This window comes from Dipodomys ordii, unplaced genomic scaffold (assembly GCF_000151885.1).
Source record: "Dipodomys ordii isolate 6190 unplaced genomic scaffold, Dord_2.0 Scaffold10, whole genome shotgun sequence".
NCBI lineage: Eukaryota > Metazoa > Chordata > Mammalia > Rodentia > Heteromyidae > Dipodomys > Dipodomys ordii.
The window spans coordinates 19,433,932-19,442,937 of record NW_012267226.1 but is presented as its reverse complement, the minus strand read 5'-3'; the positions used below and the strand labels follow the sequence as shown (position 1 = coordinate 19,442,937).

Here is a 9,006-nt window from a genome sequence, read left to right as displayed (position 1 = left end):
GAGCCACAGCGCCACTTCCGGCTTTTTTTTCTTTTTGCTTATGTGGTGCGGAGGAATTGAACCCAGGGCCTCAGGCTTGCAAGGCAAGTGCTCTACCACTGAGCCACCTTCCCAGCCCCTTGGACTTGACCTTTTAAGTTAGTGGTTATCAACCAAATGTGCTGGAGCACACTGATGTTACAAATTCTTTCCCAGTGTGCTGGCAAAGCTTGATCTGTGTTTATAAAGCTTGTATGTAAATGTATTAAATTAAAATGTGCCAGTAAATAAGCAAAAGGCATGAAACACAGTCTAAAGTCAGGCAAGAGTCAAAGAAAGACTAACTTCTCAAAGTGTTTAAGACCTTTGTGTTATGGGCTATTTGAAAACAGCCAGCTTAAGAGTTCACCTCTGCCATGGCTGGAGGAACACAGGGGACAGATTGTCCTATTGGTTTTATCTAGGTTTTCTCCAGGTGCAGATGCTGGTGAAGGAGCTTTGTCTTGAGACACACCATCTTCCTCTTGTCTCAGGCCACTGAAAGGTTCAAATGGGATAATTAGGTACAACCCAGCAAGGTCTCAGGAAAGGAACTTTGACTAGATGGTGGGAACAGAGGGCCGGGGAGAAAGAACTGGGAAAGAAAATCTCAACTATTTCCATATCCTATCATTCTGTAGAAGCTTTTGAGGAGTGGATTGGCATATGCTTTAGCTGTCAGTGTTGGTGTGGTGTGTCCTTGGGACAGATACTGATGAGTAACTGACCCTTGCTCTAGCCTCAGGTCCACAAAAGAGAGAACTTGGGGCAGGCCGTTTTATCTTGGGAGGTGAGGGTGATAAATGTGTCTGTGTTCAAGGTACACATCCTATAGTCTTCAGTGCATGGATGTTCACCCAGTTCAGATAAGGCTGTCCCAGTATGCATCTAGACTAAATGGGTGGCAAAACCATTCCAGTGCGAAGTGTAAAAACATTCCTCAAGGGAAGCAGCTGTGCCGCCTGAAAGTTGGATGCAAATCCTCATTTGACATTTTCACCTGTGGTTGTGGCCCCTCTGCTGTGGCACTGGAAGCTAGTAACACCTATCTACTTTAACCTTTTTGCAATACATTTTGATTATACTTAAGCCTCCCCATTTTCTTTATATTTTAAGTTCATTTGTCCAAGTAGTGTTATCCTGTGAATCACAATCTTATTCATTTTAATATAGCAGCTAGACAATCTGTGAACTCCTTCAGGCATGCCACCAAAAATCCTTACTCCATTTACAGGTTTTAATTCTGCTGGGTTAAGGTGTGAAACACTTTTAACAAGTCTGTGGCCACACAGGAGAGAACTGAGAAAACACTACTGGGTGTAGGAAAGACTGAAGGAAGCTATTGCTTAGTCTGGAAGACAACTGAAAAGCAAGCACAGGTTGATCCTTCATAAACTCAGTAAATCAAAACCTAGGGTCCAAAAGATACCTCAGGTTGAATGAACAGTGGAGGGTAAGAACTTTGAAGTAAAGCTGAATCCAAATCCTAGAACAATCACTTAATGTATAATCAACCTTAGGCATCATACTCAGTCTTTGAGCCTCTTAGCCAATAGTAATATGGGGATACAGCTACATTAAGCACCTAGATTAATGGATGGAAAATATTATCCTGAAACTTTTTTTTTGGGGGGGGTGCAGTCCTGGGGCTTGAAATCAGGGCCTAGTTATGTCCCTAAGCTTTTTCTACTCAAGACGAACACTCTACCACTTGAGCCACAGCATCACCTCTGGTTTTTGGGTGGTTAATTGGAGATCAGTCTCATGGACACTCCTGCCCAGGGCTGGCTTTGAACTGCAATCCTCAGATCTCAGCCTCCTGAGTAGCTAGGATTACAGACAGGCACCTGGCTTTTTAGTTTTAATTGGAGATAATTTAATTGGGCTTCAAACAGTGATCCTCATGGAAATGGCACTGTGGCTCAAAGTGGCAGAGCCCAAGACTTGAGCACCCAGGCCCTGAGTTCAAGGCCTACAACTAGGTTGGGGGTGTGGGGGAGGGGGAGTCTATACAGCAAACAGTGATTCTCAGATCTCAGCCTCCTGATTAGTAGCTAAGATTGTAGGTATGAGTCATGGTGTCCCACTCCTGAAACTTTTTCAGAACAATTAAGTTCAAGCTGAGGGTGATAATGGAGAGATGTTCCAAAGTATTCGAAATGAAACAGTGGCACTTGGGGTATTTTCCATGAATAAATTTTAAGAACTAAAATTTAGGGGACAAAGAGTTTATGGTTTAAAAGTTATTTTTGACAAACACTCTTGTCCAATCACAAACATTCCACTGCATCATTTTTCCCTTCATCTATTCAGGCTTCCTATTTACTCACCCCATCCTACCACTCCCTGTCCCCCCAGAAGATAAGTGATGATGAGTCAGTTTGGTACATTCAGTTCCACAGTAAGGAAGCAAGATGACTGAAATATATCCATTCTGCTCATGATATGGTAGGAAAACCATCCCTTCTTTTTCCCACTGGAATCCAAACTATGATAAGAGAAACAGAAAGACATCAGCAAGTTTCAGTGAAATGTTGACATTTATATTGAAATATGCACTAAACAAGGAATTCTACTAGTCAAGGAAACTTTGCCAAAGCAGAGTCACAAGCTCCACTTGGGGAGTTCAGTCAGCCAGCAGCAGTGATCCCAGAGGGGAACGCAGCAACAAGTCTGGGGCCCCTCTCCAAAAAGTCTCCTTTCAAGAGGCCCCCACTTACTGCTCCCACATGCACCCACACAGATTCAGGAGCCATGCTCCTCCTTTTCATATATTTTTAGTTTCTTCTTCACTGCAATAAATATAAAATTGGCAATGTTCATACAACACAGTACAGACAGTATTACAGGCTTCAGCATACAACTGTAAACAGTGACTAAGTTAGAAAAAAAATAAAAACAGAAAGCTGGGACTTAAGTTACAATTTTGAAGAACAGGGTTAGAGCTACTCAAGATTTGTTGTTTTTGACAGAAGATTCAGGTTTGGGCAGATGTCCTGAACAGTCTCAGTGGACAAAAGGAGGTAGCCAGATCACTTGCCTAGAATAAGCTACAATGCACACGCAGCAAAACAACCCGCCCTGGATCACCCTTGGCAATACATCTCCAACCTGCACTTTGAAGACAGAACCACAGATATCATCTGTATAGCCCCATTACTTGCTGTCATGTAACAGGAATGGGTGGGCAAAGGGATTAAATTTTGCTGGCAAAGGAAACAATACCTGTGCTAACTGCCTGGTAAATTGGCCCCTTAATTACTATGACAAGGACATTTTATATGGACAGTGCATTAAACTCACATATTTCTTGAAAAGTACAAAGACCTAAGCAGGAAGTTTTGTTACCGAAGCAAGACTGAGATGTCAAAGAATAAAAGACTAACACTTTTTTGCCTAAAGCAGTGCAAAGAAACCTGGCAAGAAATGACAGTGGACTCAGTATCTATACATTAGCAATGGGGCAGAATTTTATTTAAAAGGCTAGTGGTTCAAATACTATTGCTTGAATAGCTCTGGTGGATATAAAATGTAGTAATATCAGAGGTTTACATATAGAAGCAGAGGAGCTGAAGGCCAGATCACAAAGGGAAAAATTATTTGATCCTCAGTCAAGAGAGAAGCTAAAAGCACATGCTGCAAGAGTAGTCTAATAGATTTATTTGAACCATCTTCCCATATTCTAACACAGAAAGACCTGGATAGAAAAGTGTCTTTTTACACACAAAATTCTGGCTTAAATTTCCTTCCTGTAATGAATGTTAGCTCATTAAAAAACAATCTGTCTTGAAAACTCAAGAATCTTGGCTACTACAAATAGAAAGAAAAACTGAATATAGTAAACAAGTTTAGTAAACACCATGTGTATTTTTTGTTACTAATGAAGACATGATACATTCAGAACATTGTTTTTTTAAAAAAAAATAAAAAAATTCTAGAAAAAGCCTCAACAATAACCCATCACAAGTTCTATCTTTCTCAGTCACAAGTGGGTCTTAACACAAGTCAGCAACTCCTCAGTACACACAGCCTTGCCATTTGCTTAGCAAGCACAACACAGAGCGTAGATGTTAGTTACGGAATGCAAATTAGGCAGTCACTGGGATGAGTCACTTCAGTACTCAACCTGGTCCAGTTTAAATGTCTGCAGATCCAGTTTGTAAATATTCTATAGGTATATTAGACAAGAACACACCTAGTGTTCTATTATTCTTTAAATACAAGTTTATGTAGTTCAAGCAAACTAGTAAAAATTATAACAAGCTCTCTTGAAAGAAAATTCCTAGATGAAGATGTATCAAGAAAGAGGAAATAGGGCTGGGATATAACTCATTGGCAAAGCACTTGCCTAAGCAAGTGCAACGTCCTGGGTTCAATTCCCAGTACCAAAAAACAAAAAGACAAAAGTTGTTAAAAAGCAATAAGAAGTAAACCTCATTCCTTTTTACTAAGATGGTGGAATATAGGTACAATGTCTATTCTGAGAACAACTTCACTGTTTCCACATGGAAAAAGCCAACTCTTTTTTTAATACTAATTTAAGAGCTAAACCAATTAAGAAAAAAATAGGGCTGTGAGTATAACTCAACCATACAGTGTTTACCTTGTATGTCCTAGGCCCTGGGTTTGATCCTCAGCATTGAAGAAGGAAAAAAGAAAACTAAAAAAAAATACACCTTGATACTATAAAATACAATGTTAGGTCAATTACGGAATGAGAAACAAGAGTTCTGATTTTTTTTTTTTTCTGAGTAAAGGAGCCTGTAACAGATTGTACTGGAAAGCAAACCAGAACTCTTGAATATGGATACCACCACACGGACTCTACAGCACAAAACACCACACAAGAATGAGATATATCAGTAATATCATTATGGGTAGCTGGCTGGGGACTTATACTTCCAGCAACAAAGCTCCTAATGTGATAAAAGCTTGTAATGTTAATAAGGACCCCTCCACAAGGAAAGAAAAGTGAGGGGAAAAGGAGTAAAAAGGCTGCATGCATGGGTCTATTATAGACATGATATTCAGCAGCATATACATAATACCTTCCAAAGAGTTCCCCAAAGGGGACAGAGCATGTTTCTCACTGTTAAGCATGGGAAAGATTTAGAGGAGCAAACTCACTGGTAACTATAGCTTCTCGCATATTTGAGGGACGAGCATGTTTAATCTGATGCTATACGTTAACAAAATACTGAGGATACATATGAGCAAAACAAAATAAAAACAAAAGGCTAAATTACAGACCTTAAAAACTGGAAAAGACATGTACTTTAAAGCCAAGTAGTTGTGATTCTGATGATTACATATGACATAATCTACAGAAAAAAGGCCAAGAAAAGAACCTTCATATCGTGTAGTACTTAGACTTGATGATGTCCTAGGAAGAACAGAACAATAATAATTCAATGAATGTGTCACATATACAACTAAAAAGTCCCCTTGTGATTTGAAATGAAAATTTAAACAATCTTCCTTGGCTAATTTTCTTGTGTCAAACAAACGTTCTATATACAGGACCAATTTAAAACCCTCTTTCCCTTCAAACACTAGATGTGGGCATCCGGGAACATTCTACAATGCAAAGTGCCTTAAGAAAGAGGATTCTGTAGTGCCAGTGACATAACTGATCTGAGGAAGCTGGGAGGTTGTGAACACTGATGGGAGCTGGTCAGGCAATGGTAGTTTGTTTCTCCTCAGGTGTTTCCTCCAGCAACTGCATGATCAGTTCATGGAGGGGCTTGCAGATCTTTGCATAGCCCCCTCCTGTGAGATGCAGAAAATCAAACATGTCGTGACAGGAAATGGCACCGTCCGAGTGAACGAAGCCCCCATCTGTATCCAGGAGCTGCACATTAGCAAGCTTCGGCAGTGAAACCTTGAGAAGTTGGTTCACCTTGGCATTCTTTTGCCTCAAAGGGTTGGGCTTCTCACCTCGAGGTAATAAACCCTGGGACACAGCAGAGAAGACATTAAGTGAGAAGGTTTCATTGTTTCATTCATTCACTCATGGAGTATTTGATCTATTTGACACTTTTTCTAAACAATGAACTAGTTTAGTTTTGTTTTTGTTTTGTAGTAATGGGGTTTAAACTCAGGACTTCACATTTGCTTCATTCTTTTGCTTGGCTAGTGTTCTACCACTTGAGAAATTCATTCCTCCAGTCTTGCTTTTTGCTTGTTAGTTGGAGATGGAGTCTGGTGGACTTTTCTGCTCACTTCAGAGCCAGCCTGAGCAAAGCTGAGAGACTCTCTATTTCTAACTAGCCAGCAAAAAGCCAGAATTAGAGACATGGTGTAAGTAGTAGAGTGCTATCTGACCAAGAAACCAAGCAAGTGGCAAGAGGGACCAGAACCTGCACATGCAAACACAAAAAGGTGTCCTGAGTTAATTCTTCTTCTTTTTTGTTGGTCATGGGCTTGAATTTGGGACCTGGGTGCTATCTCTGAATTCTTTTGCTCTACCACTAGTTCTAGTGCTCTCACTTGAGCCACAGCTCCACTTTGGCTTTTTGGTTGTGAATTGGAGATACAGACTTCGGTTATTAACTGGAGATTTAGATTCATATGGACTTTCCTGCCTGGGCTGGCTCAGACCTCAGCCTCCTGTGTAGCTAGGATTATAGGTATAAGCCCAGAGCACCTGGCTTAACTTTTTCTTTGCTGGTCCTGGGGCTTGAACTCAGGGCTTGGGCACTATCCCTGAGCCTCTTTGTGCTCAAGGCCAGTACTCTACCATTTGAGTCACAGCACCATTTACTGAGTTCATTCTTTTTCTTTTAGGTGGTTCTGAGGTTGAAACTCAGAGCTTTGTACTTGCTAGGCAGATGCTCTGCCACTGGAGCCTACCAACACTCCTGAGGCCATTCTTAACTGGTATGTTAATGATTTAATTTTTATACATACCAGATATCTGTGATTTTGTTACAGTGAAGAGAAAAGCCATTATTGTATGACAAGAATAAGGTTTTACCATTCCAAACCAGAAATAGTCCTTACATATAATTGGTCCCATTATATATATAAGTATTGAAAGATGCCCCAACCTTTTAACTGGTGAATACCTAACGATGATCACATCACATACACAAGTTACTATTATTAGGGGCTGGGAAGGTGGCTCAGTGGTAGAGCGCTTGCATTGCATGCATGAGGCCCTGGGTTCGATTCCCCAGCACCACATAAGCAAAATGAAAAAAAGCCGGAAGTGGCGCTGTGGCTCAAGTGGTAGAGTGGTTGCCTTGAGCTGAAAAGCTGAGGGACAGTGCCCATGCCCAGAGTTCAGGCCCTACAACCAGACCCCCCCCCAAAAAAAGTTACTATTATTAAGGCAAAATCCCTTTATCAGTTACAGGAGAAAGGTAAGTAGTCATACTCCACAAAAAAATAGAATTTCTAGGCAAGTAGGTCCTGGTGGCTCACACCTGTAATCCTAGCTACTCAGGAGGCTGAGATCTGATGACTGAAGTTCAGAAGCCAGTCCAGGCTGGAAGCCCACCAGACTCGCATCTCTAATTAACCACCAAAAATCTGGAAGCAGAGCTGTGGCTCAAAGTGGTAGAGCACTAGCCTTGAGCACAAAAGCTCAAGGACAGTATCCAGAGCTTAAGCCTGAGAACAGATTAAAAAAACATATTTTCTGAAAAATAAAACAGGGCTGGGAAAGTAGCTCAGTGGTAGAGTGCTTGCCTTGCATGCATGAGGCCCTGGGTTCAATTCTTCAGCACCACATAAGCAGAAAAAGCCAGAAGTAGTGCTGTGGCTCAAGTAGTAGAGGGCTAACCTTGAGCTGAAGAGCTGAGGGACAGTGCCCAGGCTCAGAGTTCAGGCCCACAACCAACAAAACAATAAATAAAACAATAAATTTATATACAAAGTATATTCTTGTTTATGTCTACTCTAAATTTTCCAGCAAAACATTAGGACTTTGATTGACAATTATATGATTTTAGGGCTCAAAAAGAGCTGTACAGAATTATGACTCTTGTTATCCTGACACATCTCCTTCTATCCTTGTTAAGCATCTCAAAAACTTCAAATGGTAGAATGTTGCTTTTTGTTGCAGGACAGGGACAAGGACATGACAATGCCCCTACCTAGCTGCCCACAATCTGTGAAGAGTTAAACTGTCAGTAATTGACATCTGAGGCCTGCCCTCACTACCAGGTCCCTAATGGAGCTGATGCTGCTCAAAAAATTGGGACAATTGTGGGGCTGGGCAGGTGGCTCAGTGGTAGAGCGCTTGCCTTGCATGCCTGAGGCCCTGGGTTCCATTCCTCAGCACCACATAAAAAGAAAAAAAAAGCCGGAAGTGGTGCTGTGGCTCAGGTGGTAGACCACTAGCCTTGAGCTGAAGAGCTGAGGGATAGTGCCCAGGCCCAGAGTTCAGGCCCCACAACCAGACCCCCCCCCAAAAAAAATTGGGACAATTGTCTACCACCTACTAGGCCCTAGAGTAACTTTTCTTGGCTTCATTTATGAAATTGGGTTGGCAGAAATGGCCAGAAGCACAGAGAAACTCAGCATAGCCAATCCAATGTTTTGATGGCTACAGGTTTATTTGGTCAAGATACTTCCTTCTAATTATACCAAAAAAACTGGAATCTGTTAGCTGTTAATTTCTTTGTGGGAGCAAAAGGATCCCCTCTCATTTATTCCATATTTGGAGATATAACCAATAACTAAAAAGTTAAAGCAGTCAAACAAAAGCTCCTGATCACCTGAACAATCAAGATGTGAACACAACTACTAGGACTAGTTTTATTACTAGATTATTGATAAGCTGATGCTAATTGTGCTAACATTTGAAATGTACCACAAATTAAAAAAAAAAAAAAAACTGTAGCTTAAGACTAGTGCTTGATGGGCTGGGAAGGTGGCTCAGTGGTAGAGTGCTTGCCTTGTATGCTCGAGGCCCTGGGTTTGATTCCTCAGCACCACATAAGCAAAAAGAAAAAAGCCAGAAGTGGCGCTGTGGCTCAAGTG

The 9,006-nt window shown here is 41.2% G+C and overlaps 1 protein-coding gene across 1 annotated transcript in view; it reads right to left on the bottom strand.

The window, feature by feature from the left end:
- Positions 1-2,539: 2,539 nt before the first annotated feature.
- Pafah1b2 (platelet-activating factor acetylhydrolase 1b, catalytic subunit 2 (30kDa)) overlaps positions 2,540-9,006 on the bottom strand; it is a 38,518-nt gene continuing 32,051 nt past the window's right edge. The window contains exon 6 of the mRNA XM_013009759.1: positions 2,540-5,971. Coding sequence (XP_012865213.1) covers positions 5,693-5,971 — 279 coding nt within the window. The 3' untranslated portion in view covers positions 2,540-5,692. The remainder of the gene's footprint in view (positions 5,972-9,006) is intronic.